The sequence below is a fragment of the Corvus kubaryi genome, unplaced genomic scaffold (genome assembly GCF_017639235.1).
Source record: "Corvus kubaryi isolate FWS band 111438036 unplaced genomic scaffold, C.kubaryi_AGA036_p1.0 37397, whole genome shotgun sequence".
Classification (NCBI taxonomy): domain Eukaryota; kingdom Metazoa; phylum Chordata; class Aves; order Passeriformes; family Corvidae; genus Corvus; species Corvus kubaryi.
This window is the reverse complement of record NW_024581136.1, coordinates 21,151,517-21,167,347: the sequence shown is the minus strand read 5'-3', so window position 1 is coordinate 21,167,347 and position 15,831 is coordinate 21,151,517. Positions and strand designations below refer to the sequence as shown.

The 15,831-nt window shown below is 47.9% G+C and overlaps 3 protein-coding genes across 3 annotated transcripts in view; 1 reads left to right on the top strand and 2 right to left on the bottom strand.

Moving 5' to 3' along the window:
* MED12L (mediator complex subunit 12L) overlaps positions 1 to 15,831 on the top strand; it is a 101,998-nt gene that overhangs the window by 63,356 nt on the left and 22,811 nt on the right. The window contains exons 16-21 of the mRNA XM_042042402.1: positions 9,847 to 9,994; positions 10,573 to 10,691; positions 10,778 to 10,921; positions 11,467 to 11,630; positions 12,058 to 12,189; positions 15,257 to 15,484. Coding sequence (XP_041898336.1) covers positions 9,847 to 9,994; positions 10,573 to 10,691; positions 10,778 to 10,921; positions 11,467 to 11,630; positions 12,058 to 12,189; positions 15,257 to 15,484 — 935 coding nt within the window. The remainder of the gene's footprint in view (positions 1 to 9,846; positions 9,995 to 10,572; positions 10,692 to 10,777; positions 10,922 to 11,466; positions 11,631 to 12,057; positions 12,190 to 15,256; positions 15,485 to 15,831) is intronic.
* P2RY13 (purinergic receptor P2Y13) lies at positions 2,871 to 4,658 on the bottom strand. The gene is made up of 2 exons (XM_042042730.1): positions 4,556 to 4,658; positions 2,871 to 4,045 (listed from the first exon to the last, which is right to left on the bottom strand). The coding sequence occupies exons 1-2, from the start codon at positions 4,603 to 4,605 to the stop codon at positions 3,001 to 3,003; spliced, it is 1,095 nt and encodes a 364-aa protein (XP_041898664.1). The 5' UTR covers positions 4,606 to 4,658; the 3' UTR covers positions 2,871 to 3,000.
* Positions 6,635 to 8,948, bottom strand: P2RY12 (purinergic receptor P2Y12). Its single transcript, XM_042042729.1, has 2 exons — positions 8,772 to 8,948; positions 6,635 to 8,372 (listed from the first exon to the last, which is right to left on the bottom strand). The coding sequence occupies exons 1-2, from the start codon at positions 8,860 to 8,862 to the stop codon at positions 7,336 to 7,338; spliced, it is 1,128 nt and encodes a 375-aa protein (XP_041898663.1). The 5' UTR covers positions 8,863 to 8,948; the 3' UTR covers positions 6,635 to 7,335.

Below are 15,831 nucleotides of genomic sequence, written 5' to 3'. Positions count from 1 at the left end.
GTCAGGATGTCTCTGAAGAGCAGTTTGTCTCTGGGCACTAAGGAATTATGCAGTACCCCTGAGGAGAGGCAGTCCAAAGACTGGAGGATGCATGTGTTAGGTGAGGGTATAAAATACTTCCTTTTTCTGAAACACAAGTAAAATAAAAAATTCATGTACCCAAAGAAGTGATTTCCTATAAAACTCAACTGCTGAGTGCCCTGTAGTTCCATTTTCAGGAACCCAACAACCTGTAGAGATGTTTAGGACAAGTGTCAGTACTTCCTGTGTGGAACTGGCCTGTGGGAACCCGGGACGAGTCATTTCTGCTAACAGGCTGAAGGTCTCATGCCAGTTTTCAGTTTCTAGGTTGTCTGGAGTGAGGACAAGCCATGCAAGGGAGCATTTGTCTGCAGGAAGGGAGAGCCCTGCTGCTGCCTCATGGTGTGATGGGCTGGAGTGAGCACAGGTGAGGTGGGAATGGTGCACGTGTTTGCTGTCCTGTACGGCTGCTGTGTCAGGTAACAGCAAGGGTTTTGCTCAGGGCAGAACCAGCACATTCTCAGTGGGTTGGGAGGAAAATCAGGTTTGGAAAAATGGTGACTGCTGTGTTGAATATGCTGGTAAACTTTGCTGAGTTCCATAAATCTCTTGGCTGCACTAAAGGAAGCTGGGGAGCCCAGTGAAGGGGCTCCATGGCATGCTGTGGTCCCTCCCTGTACTCCGGGCTTCCTGCCAAGGGAGATGTGCTCTCCAAACATGGCTCTGTTTGGTCACATGCAAAACAAAATACTGCTTTGGTGATTTCTTTGAGCCTTAAAAAGCAGAGACCTAAACTTTGAGGCATTTTAACTGTTACAATTTTTACTCCGTCTGGAGGCAGTGATCTAAAACTGTGTAGAGAAATGTGCAAAATCCCAAGTGTTAGAATTCAGGGACTTTTTTCCCCTAAGTGGATCAAGCAGGTGTTCTGTCCTTGCAGTCACCTTCACTTCTTTGCTACAGTTTGGTACCTTTGGCTCCCTTTTACCTACCTAAGAAGCAGCAGCTGAAAAACAGATGATTAAGACTCCTCAGAAACCTTTGGCACACCCTTTATTTAAGGACCAACTCATCCCATTTTGTGGTTACACCCACCCTAACACACAGGCTCTCAGCACTGAACTTCGTGTGCTGCCAGTGTGTGTGCACAGCGTTGGATGAGCCTCAATCACAAGCAGAAATCAGAAAATAAAAGGAATTTCTGTTCTTCAGCATTTTCTTAGTTTCTCACTGCCACACTGCTCTGTAAATCCAGAGCTGGATGCAGTCAGTGTGGGGAGTCCTTGGGACCTCTGTGTTAGCTGTGCTGGTGTGATTCAGAAGGAAGAGGGAGGACTGAGATGGATGGAGAGTTTTGTCCTGAATTCCTCCCTGACACATCCGAGGTTTGGGAGCACAGATTTCAGTGGGCACCTGCCTGGTGGAAGGTCACAGCTGGTTTACAGACCCTCTTCTCCCAGTGTTTAGCTCAGGCCCCTCTGTTAATTGTCACGCTGTGTCAGCAGGTTGAGAGGAACATTTCCAGCCTCCTGTATGTTCCTCTAAGCAGTTACTGAAGTGGTGGCTATTTCAGCAGCTAAGAATTTATTATATTTGCTTTTCCTAAAGGAGCAAAGTTAATCCTTTTAACAGCGTATGTGTGTGGGGAGAGCCTTTAATGCAACAGCATTTAATCTGAGAGGCAGACAATGGCTGAGATAACACTGATTTATAGGGAAATTCAGAACTAATTGAAAGCTGATTGGGGATTAGTTCAGTTTCCAGTTAGGAAGGATGTTACAGCTGTGGAAGGTATGTAACATGCCTGGTGAAGAAGATGGAGTGGGTAGAAGTTGCTAAATGAGACATACATCTTCCTATGTGGCAGAGGCTGGGGAACCCCAGAGTCAGATGTAATTCATGCACAGCAATGTACAACAGCTTTGAAAAAATCAAGCTGTATGGAGCAACCTGCTGGATTGGATTAGGCTGCTGTAAACAATGAATTTCTAAAAAGCACTCAAGTGGTGATCAAAGTGTCTGGCACGTGTGAGAGAGCGCAAAGCTGGCAGCAGAGCTGGAGGAGAAGGGATGGTTGGGATAAGGGACACTGCTGCCTTGAAATAGTAACATAAATTCCAGAATTTTGGATTAGAAAGTAGTTTTTCTCCAGGGACAGTCCCTGTGGGATAGCCAAGGGAGAGCTCTGTGAGTGCTCTGGTGAGCTGGGTGGAGGGGGATTCTCTGGATGGGGAGGCTCAGGCAGTGTTCCTTGCTCCCTTCTCTTTGCCTGTTGTTGGGACTGGGAAGGGTGAACATGCCACCAAGGGGATGTCCCTGGGTGTTCCTCTCTGGTGAGTGGTGGGGTGGGGCTGAGCCCCACCTGGCTCTGGGGCCCCCTTTGTGGGGGACTCAGTCCTGGGTGCTCTGCTCGCCCGGACGAGGAGCATGTACTGGGGGCAGCTGGGGTATTGCCAACACTGTCCTCCACCAAAGTCCTGCTGGGAACAGAGAGGAAGGATGGTGAAACAGTGTGGGTGGTAGGAAAGTAATTACATGTGTGAGAGAGGTGAGGAGGATGGGAAGGGACTGTGTCCATCCCTCTGTTCCTCTTCTTCCCTACTCTTGATGTGTAGCCAAGCTGACACTCAGGGTAGGAATTACTGACATACGCAGTCAGCAGCTCTGGGGTTTAATCCCCAAGAAAGTTGAATTGCCCTTGGAAGCAGGCAGAGTCAGTGAGCTGCTCAGGTGTTAGCAAGTGAGTTGTTTTAGTTTAAAGCAGAGAGAATTAACCTGTGGATTGTCTTAGGCAGTTTGAGCGAGAGCCTTTTGCCCATTAAGGCTATGCAGTGAGTATACATAGAAAATCTATTTTGCTGCATTTATTGAATATTAATATTACTTGGCAGATACCCTTTTGTGTTCTTCAGCAGAAGTAAACCAAACTATTTTTCAAGTTCTCTATGAACGTGCAGAGTAGAGCGTGCAGCTGCAGAATCAAGACTCAGTAGGAGACACTTGTGTGTCCAGTTCAGTTTTTGGGTTTGTCTGGACCATTCTCTGAAGAGTCTTTACCCTCCTGTACAACACCTTCTCCACAAAGGGCCTGCACAGGAACATGTAGATCAGGGGGTCCATGCAGATGTTGGTGGCTGCCAGCCACAGCGTGCTCTCTTTGGCCACGAAGAGCTGGTTCTGCAGGCGGCAGTCCATGTGGGCACTTGTTTGGCTCAGGGTGTAGGGGACCCTGCTGAAGTGGAAGGGGGCAAAGCATAAGAAGAACACAGTAAAAATGATGAATACTTTCCCCTTGATCCGTTTTTCGCTTTTGTTGCCTTTCTTCTGTGTTTTTATGTAAGACTCATACACCTTTTTGGCAATAATTATATAAAAGAGCAACATGAGGATGAGGACAGTCCAGAAGATGAACTGACAGATGTAGTTGACGGCTTCGTGCCATTTGAGTCCGAGGTAACTCTTCAAGGAGGCGCACTTCCTCACGGACTGGGGCGTCGCTGTCTTGTTGGACAAGATCACGTTGGGGAGAGAGAGAGCCAGGAAAAAGAGCCAGACCAGACTTGCGAGGATCTTTGCTGAGGTCAGATTTTGCACCCAGAACTTCCCAAAAGGTCTCACAATCTTGAGAAATCTGTCGAAAGCAATGAGCCCAAGCAGCACTATGCTAATGTACATGGTGTCGTAGAATATTACGGCTGAGAAGCGACAGACAAAGGCTTTGAGCTGCCATGGTCCCAGGCCAGAGTCTGTCAGGATCTTCGGAGGAAGCATCAGGGTCATTATAAAATCAGAAACTAAGATATTTTTCAAGTAGACAATGAAAGTTGATGTGCTTGGAATGTGGAAGAAAGCCCAGCAAGCCAGGCTATTCAGTGTGAGTCCCAGGAGGAAGATGAGCGTGTACAGCACTGGGAAGAGCAGGTGGGTGATGGTGGTGTCGCGGGGGCACTGTGCAGAGGAGGGTGCTCCACTGGTGTTACCAACAATGCTCGTGTTTGCAGAATCTCCCATTGTTTGAAGTAGACTTGGGCGAAAAGGAGGGAGAGAACACAAAACATAATCTTCTGTATGTAGTATTACATGTTCTTGCAGTGACAGCAGGTTTGCATGAATGAACACAAAACCTGAGCATACGTTAAACAGACCAACCAATTTCTCTTCTGATTCATGGAAAATCTAAATCTTTGCAGAAATTTAGATTGCTTATAAGCTAACATCCACTGGAAAGTTAGAAAGGTTCATACTTATTCTGGAGGTCTAGGGTAATGTCATAGCAGGGTATAAGAGCAGATTGCCTGGAGCACCATTGGTCTTTCCATAGAAATGTATTTTAGCATTGAATAGAAATGTCAGAGCCATGGCCCAAAAGCCAGCCACTTCTGGGTAAGTGACTTCTCGTAATTCTTTCCAAGCACCCGCTGTTTTCCTTTCTCAGCACAGCTTTAGGTAGCATTTCCAAGGTCAGATGCACACAGGTGGCCCTCAGCCCTGAGCGCCCCGTCACACCCCCTGAACACTCCGACCGTGCAAGTACCTGGACAAACCTGCCGCAGCTGTTGCAGAGGCCTCTGTGGCTGTCCCCATCTCATCCGCTGTTCCTCTGCCAGCAGAAGCCTCGAGCAAAGTATTAAGAGTGGGGAAATGTGTAGAAAGATGAGACTTTTTCTGTTGGTGTGATGTGTGGTTTCCTTCCTCATTTTCACGTGTCGCCTGAGTTAGTCATATTTGCTATTGCTTTTGTCTCTTCCCCTTGCTCTGTATGAGAAAGCAGACCATCTTCTCCTAAACGAGAAAAGGAAACCTGACCCTGTCCCTCAAGACAGACCTATTTTTGGGTTTGTGTGTGCGTGGACAGTGCTACACCTGCACTGGTAGGATGAACAAACACAGAGTGTTTCCTGACAGCGTTCGATGATAATCCTCAAATGTAGCTCCTAGCTGTTGTTTGTGTGTGAATTCCATGTTCTGGATGGCACTAGTCATTGCCAATATGTGACAGGAGTCTGCTCAGAGCCACCTTACAGTGGGTGCTCAGCTCCAAAACCATGTGCACCAACATGCTCAGGGACTGCCCCCTCTCCCTGCAGCCTGGTATTACTGACACATGGACCTGAGCTTGACTTTGGATCTCCAGAATGGATTCCTGGTTTATTTTGGCCCATGTAGGCACTGTGCCACTTACAGCCACTTTCTGGTCCTGGCAGGAGCTACTGCTGTGTGGGAAGCTGTGGATTGATGATGTGTTTGTTGGGTATAATGCTGGAATTCGGTGCGTTTCTCTGTGAACAGAGCTGTTTGTGTAAGTTTATTCCTGCCTGCTCATGTGACAGCTCTGGCTCAGGGCTCGCTGCTGTGTGGTAAGTGGCTCGTGTTCAGGCGGTTTCCTGGGACAGCCGTGGATTGCTTCATGAGGTGCTCAGGCTGCAGCTGTGACAGGTAGTTTGTGCATCAGTACCTGGGACATTTTGGTTAATGTAGGTGCTGGTGTCAGTGTTAAACGGCTGTTGAGAGCAAACAGCCTTGAGGATGGCTGGGATGAAGCTCACCCTCAGCACTGCCATCAGGGTGATGTGTCCCTGGCTGCCCGACCTGGCTTCTGTTCACCCCCTGGTGACTGTGTAAGGGGGTCACAGTCCACTGCAATGCCCCAGGACTGATGTCCAAGGCAGTGCCTTCCATGTTGTCTTCCAAGCTGAGTTCTTGATGCTGTTCCCAGCTGTCAGAGGCAGCAGGTACCATGTACCTCTGCATACCCCATCAGTGGTGGCTCTGGGGGACAGGTGTGTCTGTTGTCTGGACAGCTCACCTGATCAGGGAAAGCAGCTCCCGGGTAATTGCCACTCTCTCTCCACGTATAGGTGCAAAAAATGCATGGAGTGAGTACTGGGTGGGAGTGGGGCATTTGGCACTTCCCTCCCTGGGCATTAATGGGAGCTGATCTGGCCTGGTGCCTGTGGGCTGATGGGGGAGCATGCTCCAGGGTGGCTGGACACTGTTTCCAGGGAAATCCTGGTGTCCTGAGCTCTGTGGTAGAACCCAGCTACTGATTGTATCAGCTGGAGCAGGGACCAGCACGAGCAGGGCATGAAACAATTTGTGGAAGGGTTAATTCATCCCAGCGGGTTATCAGAGAGGCACAGACCCCAAGGCCGAGTGTGGCAGCAAGTGAGCAACAAGAGAGCTGCCTTTTAACTTCTTGGGAAATTGGGTTTCAGTTGTAGAAGTGCCCTGGCAGGCAGGGACATGTACCAGGAAGGGTGGACAGGCAATGGCTTTGGCAGAATGAGCTCTCGTGTGACAGTGACCCATGCTGCTCAATTGGAGCTGTTTGCAAGTGCTGATAAATGAACCACAATTTATTCCAATAGCCCACAATCTATTTCATGTGCAATTGTTGTGATACCTCAAAATGTCATGTACTTGAAGATACTTCCCTGTTTTTTTTTCAAGTTTTCCAAATGCAAAAGGGGAAGTGGTTGAGTATTTTGTATAGTGAAAAAAGCTGCCCTTAATCATCAGTAAAGAAGTTACCATGAGCCTATCTTTCCCCAAGATCTCAGTATGATGTAAATCGAGTCTTCGTATGTTTTCTAATATAATATATTCTTCTCTGTGAAAGTATACAGATTTGTTTATTTATGTAGTAAGGGGAAGGAGCTGGGGGTTTAATTCATATCAAGATAAGCCTGATTATGAAATAATTTCCTCTGACGTACAACTATTAATTACTGGTCAATGGATTAGGAACTGCAAGCATAGAATGAGATAAGCCGAGTGTTATTCTGTTACCAAAAATTTGCACAAATGGCTGCTCTACATCTGGCCTCGGTTTCTGTTTGTCTGCCCGTTGCATACAAGGTGACAACTCCCTGTATTGAAAAATCACATCTCCTGTGGATTTATCTGCATTTCTCAGATCCTGTGTTTTCATGGACTTCACTCTCCCCAAGTTTAGCTGTTTCTGCAAAATCTTTACAGTTCACGATATCATCTGTAGCATTTCATGATTCTGTTTTAAGTTTTCCTCACAGTTCCACCTTTAAGTTCAGATTCTTCCCAGCAGTTCTGACAGACATGGTTGGGGTCAGGGGAGCTCCTGTTTTGGCAAGGATGGAGGTTGGGGGCAGGGGGACTCCTGTTATTTAAGCTTTCTAGTTTTGCAACCAGTGGTTGTGGTTCCAGGGTGCTCATGCTTCATCTGCAGGACTGTTTCTAAAGAAGTTGGTGAAGTTCTAGATACGCTTCATGGATTTGTGCTCCTTCCACTCTCAATAAACGTGTGTGGCCAGGAAGGGGCGTGTGGAGTCCTGAGTTCTAGAGCGGCGTCTCGTCTGTGTCATCCCCCTTGTTCTGCTCCTTTGTCCGTGCTCCGAGCCCTGCCATGTGCTTGCACAGCATGTCTAGCAAGGATTTCCTAAATGATTTGCAAAGGAAAAAGTATATGAATGGGTCCAGGCAGGCATTGAGGGACGTCAGCCACAGTGTGGTCTCCTTCAGGTAGAACAGGGTGTTCTGAGCAGAGCAGTCAAACACATCTCTCGTTTGGCTCAAGGTGTAGGGGATTCTGGTAAAGTGGAATGGCACAAAACAAATAAAGAACACAGCAATGATTATGAAAACCTTGAGATTGACAGTCTTCTTGGATGCCTTCCCTGTGCATCGTGTCCTTTTATAGGATTTGTACAGTTCCTTGCTGATGAGGATGTAACATACCACTATGACTGCTAAGTTAACCCAGAAGATGAACTGGCAAATGTAGTTTACAATTTCATGCCAGACTAAGCCAAACTCTGATTTCAGGAGAGCACACTTCCTTACGTTCTTGGCTGTTTTCTTCTTATTAGTTAAAATCATGTTGGGTAACGAGAGAGCAAACATTGATACCCAGATTGCTGTGGACAGGATCTTGGCAGCTAAAAGACTCCGTGGAGTTGATGTTCTGAATGGTGAGGTGGCTTTCTGATAGCGATCAGTAGTTATCAGACCAAGAAACAAGATGCTGATGTACATGGTGAAGTAAAACACAACCTGGGTGACCTGGCACACAAACCCTCGCAAGACCCAGGATACCAGCTTTGCATCACTGAGGATCTTAAATGGAAAAGTCAAGATCATGAGGAGGTCAGAAATTACAGTGTTCTTGAGGAAAATGATGAAGTTGGATTTACTGGATATTTTAAAGAAGACCCACATTGCCAGGCTATTCATGGTGATCCCCACCAGGAACAGAAATGTGTAGAGTAAAGGGAAGATGACTTGGCTGATCCTGCTGTCACTGGTGCAGTTGCTGTCATTCCTGGAGGAGCTGAATTGGGTTGTGGCTTTCATTTGCACTGTGGTATTCCCTCTCCCTGGAGAAACAAACAGAAAACCAAAAGAAATTGTGAGTTTTATCTTTTATGAGGCTTCAGCCTTTTCAGTCAGCTTTGAATCGTGTTGTGAACAAATGCACTCAGCGGGTGGGGCCCTGGCTGGGCCAGGGCAACTCTCAGGTGTGTAGCGATGTGGTTGTTTATGTGACTGTATCTCTGTCTGGGCTCTGCCTGTGTAAAACAGGCACTCGGGGGAGCTGATGTGCTCTCAGCTGATGCCCACATCCCTGGCAAAGATTTATTTCTTCCTATAAGGTAGAAAAAATTGGCTTTTGCTTTGAAGAATGAAACAGGTTCATCTGCCAAGTCCAATCCTATTGGAACAAGCCCTCCCTGAGCAGGGACACATTCTCCCCCCAAAAGCCAAGGGAACGGTACCGGGAGAAGCGGAGGAACGTGGGTGTTCCCTGCGGTGGAAGCTGGGGTCAGTGAGGGGGGGTCCTTGGCAGTCCCTCCAGCTCTTCACCATGGGAGTGGGCAGGAGTGTTCCTGTGGAATCCCTCGGAGCAGGGAGAGGCGGGAGGAGCAGCTGAGCATCCCAGCCCTGAGGCTGAGACCTTCCTGTGGTTGTGAACTGGTTTCTTAGCCAGTGACAGCTGCAGATTCCAGGTGATGCACTATGAGCTTCTGCTTCTGTTTTCTGCAGAAAAGAGAGAGAAATGAAATTTTAAGAAATAATTAGTGTTTTACTTCCTGCCTTTCAGTGACTCTCAGAGGCACTATTTGTAAAGGGAACGGGGATTTGTCAGATGGTGCAACTTTTCTGCGCGCAGAGCTGCATTCCCATCGGCCCCTTTGGCCTTGTGATTCCTTAGTGTTATTCCTGTACACAGACTTGTTTCTTAAAACTTTTAAAGCACTTGAAAGAAGTAGTGATTGGTTACTTTGGAGAAGGTTATTACTGAAGGAAATATTTTTACCTTGTGTGATTTTGTAGAGCAGTGCTTCAAGTTTTTAAGCTACATACAGTATGTCAACATTGTATGATATATACATTTAACTGAAAGACTAAGTATAAACAGTTGCAATGAAATAAACTACACATATTTCAATTTCTTTGGGATGTGCAAGACAGAACTTTAGGAGTTGGGCTGCATCTTTTTTTTCAAAGATTTGTATGTAGTGTCACAGAGTTTCTAAACATCTCTCTTCTATTTACTGATCTGCTGCAGAATATTGATCCAGGGAGCAGTTTGGAGGGGCATCCATTTGCATCCTCTGACTCTGTCCTTGTAGATACACACGGAATTCATAATAGCAGATTGCATTTTCCCAACTGTGCTTTTACACCACTCTTCAGTGATTCCCTTTGGCACTGTTTCCTCCCTGGTGACAGCCACGGGAGATGTTTTTGTGTTGGAGTCAGTTGTTTGCCGTACTCTGGGCTGCTCAGGTTTCCGTAGGTGATGACAGGGACAGGCAAAGAGACTTCACTTGTATCTGCCCTTTTCAGGATGAATCCTCAAGCCATGAGTGTAACCAGCGCATGATTCTCCTTTATGGTGTGGGTAAGGAGCGTGATGAAGCAAAGCATCAGCTGAAGAAGATTACCAAGGACATCCTCAAAATCCTGAACAAGAAGAGCACTACAGAAATGGGTGGTAAATGCTCTAACACTGCTGTTGGGTCACTGGTAGCGAAGCTCACAGGAGCTGTGAGGTGCTCAGCATATTGTCTGGAGCCGTGCACGTCATCCCATAATTTGGTTTTCCAGCGCTTGGCAGTCACTGGGAGACGGGCTGAGCAGAGCCCTGCAGCACAGGCAGGGGCTGCTGTCCTGCCCCACGGGGCCGTGGGATGACCAGCGGCCACCACTGCCAGAAACCTCAGTTTTCCCTTGTAGCAACTGGCTGCAAACAAACTTGTGTTGGGCTAAAGCCTGGAATGTGAGTGATGCATGTCCCTGGCCTCCTGTAGCACTGAGTGACTGCTTGCAGCTTTTCTGGGGTGTCACCTCTTCGCACTGGGATAACCTCGCAGTAGCTCTGACAGTGCTCCATGCTCTGGTGTATCTGTCCCAGTTATAATGGAAAATTGGGGCAAGTAGGGTTTGTGTAGTCATGAGTAAAACTTACTAAGATTTTTATTGTCTTTTAAGTCAGTAACAATCTAAACCTGCTAGGGCTCCATTAAATATAAAATTACTGATAATTTTATATAACCTTTTATATCTGTTCAGTTGAGGATGAAGGACAGAAGGCCAGGAAGAACAAACCAGAGGCGTTTCCAACCCTGGAGACCGTGTTCACAAAACTGCAGCAGTTGTCCTATTTCGATCAACATCAGGTGACATCTCAGGTACTGTGGCAAATGGTGACCTTCAGAGTGCTGCTGTACCTGAGGAGCCCTCAGTCACATCTGACTTTTGATGTTCCTTTTCCCAGATCTCCAGCAATGTCCTCGAGCAGATCACTAGCTTTGCCTCAGGAACATCATACCACCTGCCCTTGGCTCACCACATCCAGCTCATCTTCGATCTCATGGAGCCAGCACTGAACATCAATGGACTTATAGACTTTGCAGTACAGGTGAGCAGAGTTCATTTTGGGGAGTTATGTCAGGACAAAGCTGCAGTACATTTTCTACGAAGCCAGAAAAACCCCAAGATCTGGACTGCAAATTACTCAGATTTGATGCCATATGCTTGTATCTGTTTCAGTTTCCTGTCCTCTGAAACAGAATGCTGGGCACTTCCCCATTCTCTTGTACTGTGGTAGTTGTGGAGAATCAATACATGCATTTTATTTTTAAATCTTTCAAAATTAATAAAATTCTAGATTATTTTAACACAAAGGATTTTAGGATGGGCTTTGCTGTTTTGGACTGAACCATCGAATCACTCAGTAATACATCTGATTGCCTGAAATACCGTGGATTTCTGAGTAGTTCTGAGGGATGGTTTTTCTACTTTAACCATTTATTTTGCTCCCACTGCTCCTTGTTCTCTAGTGAATAGTGAATTGCATTTTTGTTTGCCACACAGTTTATCCTTAATGTTTTTTTTTTTCTTGCTCCTGTTTCAGGTGCCTAACTTGGGCGTTACTTTCAGTTTATTGTTTGTGTGTATTCTCAGCTGCTGAACGAGCTGAGCGTGGTGGAGGCCGAGCTGCTGCTCAAGTCGTCCAGCCTGGCTGGGAGCTACACCACGGGGCTGTGCGTCTGCATCGTGGCTGTGCTGCGGCGGTACCACGCCTGCCTCATCCTCAGCTCCGAGCAGACCGCGCAAGTCTTCGAAGGGTTGGTGGCACCTGAACCTTTCCAAAGAGTGTTTTGGTATCTCTTAAGCAGAAAAAGCATTTAGGTTCAGGCAGTGGGAGCAGGTGTCGCAGTGCTGGTGGGGGGCTGTAGGTGAGCTCGGGGGAGAGGGGAGGATGATTCGCCTCCACAGGCTGCACCCCACTGCCGGGGCTGGTGGGACCCCCACCCTTTGTAGCCTTGGCTCAGGAGGGGTTGTGCATCTTGATTTCCTGCCCGCTGGCCCCACTCTGCCCTGGGCTCCCTGAGGGCCTCTGCCACAGATGACACCAAATGTCACATGAAGCCTGTCAGCCTGATGAGGGTCGGTCACGTTCCCCAGCTGACAGAGGGGTTTATATGATCTATGGCAGTATGGGACACGTTTCTCAGGTGCATTGGAACAAACTCAGGATGGTTTTGTTTGCAGGTTGTGTGGGGTGGTGAAGCACGTTGTAAATCCTTCTGAGTGTTCCTCTCCAGAACGGTGCATTTTAGCTTACCTTTACGACCTGTACGTGTCCTGCAGCCACCTGAGAAGCAAGTTTGGAGACCTGTTCAGGTGGGTGGTGAAGGGATTGCTCTCACCTCTGTGCACAGACTGATGCGGGCTACTGGGGTTTCCCTTTACTTTGCATCCCGTGGAAATCGCCGTGGCCTTTGCAGCCTTCGCTTCGCTGATGCAGTTCCCCTGTCCGTGCCAGGGCAGCGTGCGGGGCCGGGCGGTGCCGTCGCAGCCTCGGGCGGGGTGGGGCAGGGCAGTCCCCGGAGGGTGTGCGGTACCCGGAGGATGTGCGGTCCCTGGAGGGTGTGCGGTACCCGGAGGATGTGCGGTCCCTGGAGGATGTGCGGTCCCCGGAGGGTGTGCGGTCCCCGGAGGATGTGCAGTACCCGGAGGAGGTGCGGTCCCCGGAGGATGTGCGGTCCCCGGAGGGTGTGCGGTCCCCGGAGGATGTGCGATCCCCGGAGGATGTGCGGTACCCGGAGGGTGTGCAGTACCCGGAGGAGGTGCGGTCCCCGGAGGATGTGCGGTCCCCGGCGGGTGTTCGGTCCCCGGCGGGTGTTCGGTCCCCGGAGGATGTGCGGTCCCCGGAGGGTGTGCGGTCCCCAGAGGATGTGCGGTCCCGGGTCTGTGCTGCGGGGAGCAGGGGCTGAGCCCTCTCCCGTCTGGGCCAGCTCAGGGGCTGCTCTGCCCGCAGTGCGGGACGCTCTCGGTGCAGCCGCGGCATCGGATCCCCCTCACCTCGCTGCCTTCGCGGGTCGGGGGTGCCTGATTGGGTTCCTGGGGCAACTCGGCTGCAGTACAGGCAGTGCTGGATGGAAAACCTGCAAAATCTCAGCTGTTGCAGCTGTAGTGCTCTGTGAAGGTTTCCTTTGATGCGGGGAGAGGCACAAACGTGTTTTGAGTTTGTGAAGTTTTATGCTTGAATGTTCAGTTCCTTGATTTTTAAATTTAAAAAGAATTGGGTTCCCATATGCTGTATTTTTGGCTTTTACTTTGTAAAGGGGGAGTGGAAACCTTTCAGATGCAAATCCACATCTTATGAGAATCACAAACTGCCTCAGTTGCTGTTTCCCCTCCTGGTTTGTGTTCCTAGTTTGGGTATGCATAGTTCAGATTTGTGGTTTCATTTCATAGGGAGCAGGAAAGGATTTCTCAGTAATAATCTTAATATTTTAATAGGCTTACAGACTCCTGGGAGCGGTAGCATTTAATCAGAAACACTAGGAAAAAGAAATAGGAAATACAGAACTACACAAGTGTCTGAGCTCTATGTTAATTTTTTCTGCTTACAACATAAAGTTCAGTAACACAATAAAAATTAACAGTTTTATTAACACTAATCTACAATAACAAGTCAAAATAGTCTAGTAATAATACAAGGTATTAAATAATTTATTAAGGATATGATACAGAGAACTTGTTTGGAAGCACCTTTTTTTTATCAAATGGAGTTAGAAATTCCTGAAAACTGTTAATAAAATTTATGTATACATTTTGAAACAGCTGTATTTAAGGTAATAACATTGCATTCATGTTGGTCTCCTTGCTACATTTGAAACACCCAACCCCATTGCATGTTCACAGTAACATTTTCAGCTCCTTTCTAGCCTGCTGTAAGCCCAGCTGTTTCTCTCAGTCAGTTTGAAGCAACGATAAGTTAAAATTTACAAATGTTCACACTTAGAGACTCACCTTCTGTGGTTTGCTGTGCTCTGGTCTCCTCTCGAGTGTCTTCTAAATGTGTGTCACTGAGGGAGGGGTGTGTGGTTTTGTGTGCCTGGAACAGTTACTTATCTTCCCTAAGCTTCCTCTTTTTAAATCATTCTTTCACTTTTTTAAAAGTTCTATCTCCTGACCACTCCTTCAGCATTGCTTCTGGTGCAAGTGCTGTCTCAGAGGCTGCTTTGCTGTGCTCAGTGTTGTTTTGGGTTTGGCTTTCCTTTCTGCGACCGTGGCTGTGGGTAAACACTGGGGTGTTGGGGATGTTCCTGTGCCCAGGTGCCCGTTCACTGCCTGGTGGTTTTGGTGAGGGGTGTTTGTGTTCCACTCACGGGATTTATGTCTTTGCTGTTGCACTGGCTGTCAGAGCAGAGGGTTCACATCAGGCACTGTCCTTCTTGTAATTATTTACCCTGCTAATGGCCTCGTCCTCCTGTCCTGGGGTGTCGGCATGTGGAGCAGCTGTTGAGGGCTGGCAGTGATGAGGGGCCCAGGGCTGCAGGACAGGGTGTCCCCAGGGCTGTCGGGGACAGGGTCACACGGTGTTGCCCTCTGAGCCCTTGGCCAGGCACACCTGGTGCTCCTCTCTCAGGTCCCAGCTGCCTTCCAGGATGCCCAGTGCTTCCTCTCTCTTTTCATCCTGGGGCCAGTGGACTTCTAAAAAATCCCAAAATTTTCACTTATTTTAAGTTAACTTCAATTAATTGATTATTTTCAGAGATGAGGAGGTCTTCCCAGTTGGGCTAATTAGTCAAATTTGTCCCTGTGATGTAAAACCCCATGCTGGAAACAAATGCTCCTTGGAATATTTTGGGTATGAAATTTGCATTCCTCACAAACACCTATTTTTCTCCCTGAAGAAAAACACTTCATATACAGGTGTTCCTGGCCTGGGACAGTTCTTGCCCTTTTGTCTAATTATTAATGTCAAAATATGAACTTTAAGTATCTTTTCTCTATGTACTGATTTCCAAACCCTGTCTGTTAAGTCACCTTTTTATCAAATGTAGCTTTTAATTTGGATAAATTTTGTCATTTCTCCTCAATGAATTCCCCCTGCCTCACTGCAGCTCGCTGGGTCATGGTGCAGTGTTGGGAAGCGAGGTTACGTGCCCCGTAGGGACGCCTGATGCCCCAGGAAGATGCTGGGGAGGAGGATGTTGGGCCTTACCCAGCTGCTCAGAATTTCAGTCCTAGAAATGTCCAAGAAGCGATTTGAAAATTCAAGACTTTGTTTGCGGGAAAACTTGAGTGAAGTAGATGCATCAGCCTTATTATCTGGTAGATGCTGCTTATCCAAAAGAGTTTGAAAATGTGTATGAAGTGCTAACCCAACCAGGATTTTCTCATCCCAGCAGCTTTCCTGCAAAGTGCATTTGTAGGCAGCTCTGGTTTTGCTCCTCAGTAGTGCCTGTTCCAAGGTGAAGCAGACGATCTACAGCAACATTCAGCCTTCAAACTCCAACTTGCTGTGGGACCCGGAGTTCATGCTGGATTTCCTTGAGAACCCCTCAGCTCACAGCATCAACTACTTGATGCTGGGCAGGATCCTGAGTGACAACGCAGCCAACCGCTACAGCTTCGTCTGCAACGCCCTGATGAGCGTGTGCATGGGCCACCAGGACCCGGGCAGGTGAGGCCGGGCTGGGGCAGGACCAGGGCAGCTTTACTGCTCTGGAGAGATTTCCTTTCACCTTTTTGGTTTGTGTCTTTTTTTTGCAATTGTTTTAATTTTCTTCCCTGTTGCTGAAAATGTATTGAGTAAAGTACTTGGAGCTACTTTGTTAAATGGGTCTGTGTAGTTCAGCAGAAGGGAGGAGGCAGCAGCAGGCATTCGCTGCCAGGCAGTCAGGAGCAGTTTGGTATCAGCAGTTGTGCTGTTTCAGACTGAACAGCTCAGGACAGTCTTTGCTTGTTAGAAGTCTGGAAATGAGGGAAGGCTCTGCATTAGGTCATTGCCTCCTGGTACAACTGGTGGTT

Excerpts from the sequence above, each read along its gene's own strand:
- P2RY13 (XM_042042730.1), bottom strand. The coding sequence starts at position 4,605 with ATGGGGACAGCCACAGAGGCCTCTGCAACAGCTGCGGCAGGTTTGTCC. Across the intron at positions 4,046-4,555 it reads GCTGCGGCAGGTTTGTCCAG|TCTACTTCAAACAATGGGAG; the intron begins GTACTTGCACGG and ends TTTTCGCCCAAG.
- P2RY12 (XM_042042729.1), bottom strand. The coding sequence starts at position 8,862 with ATGGTGAAGAGCTGGAGGGACTGCCAAGGACCCCCCCTCACTGACCCC. Across the intron at positions 8,373-8,771 it reads ACGTTCCTCCGCTTCTCCCG|GGAGAGGGAATACCACAGTG; the intron begins GTACCGTTCCCT and ends TTGTTTCTCCAG.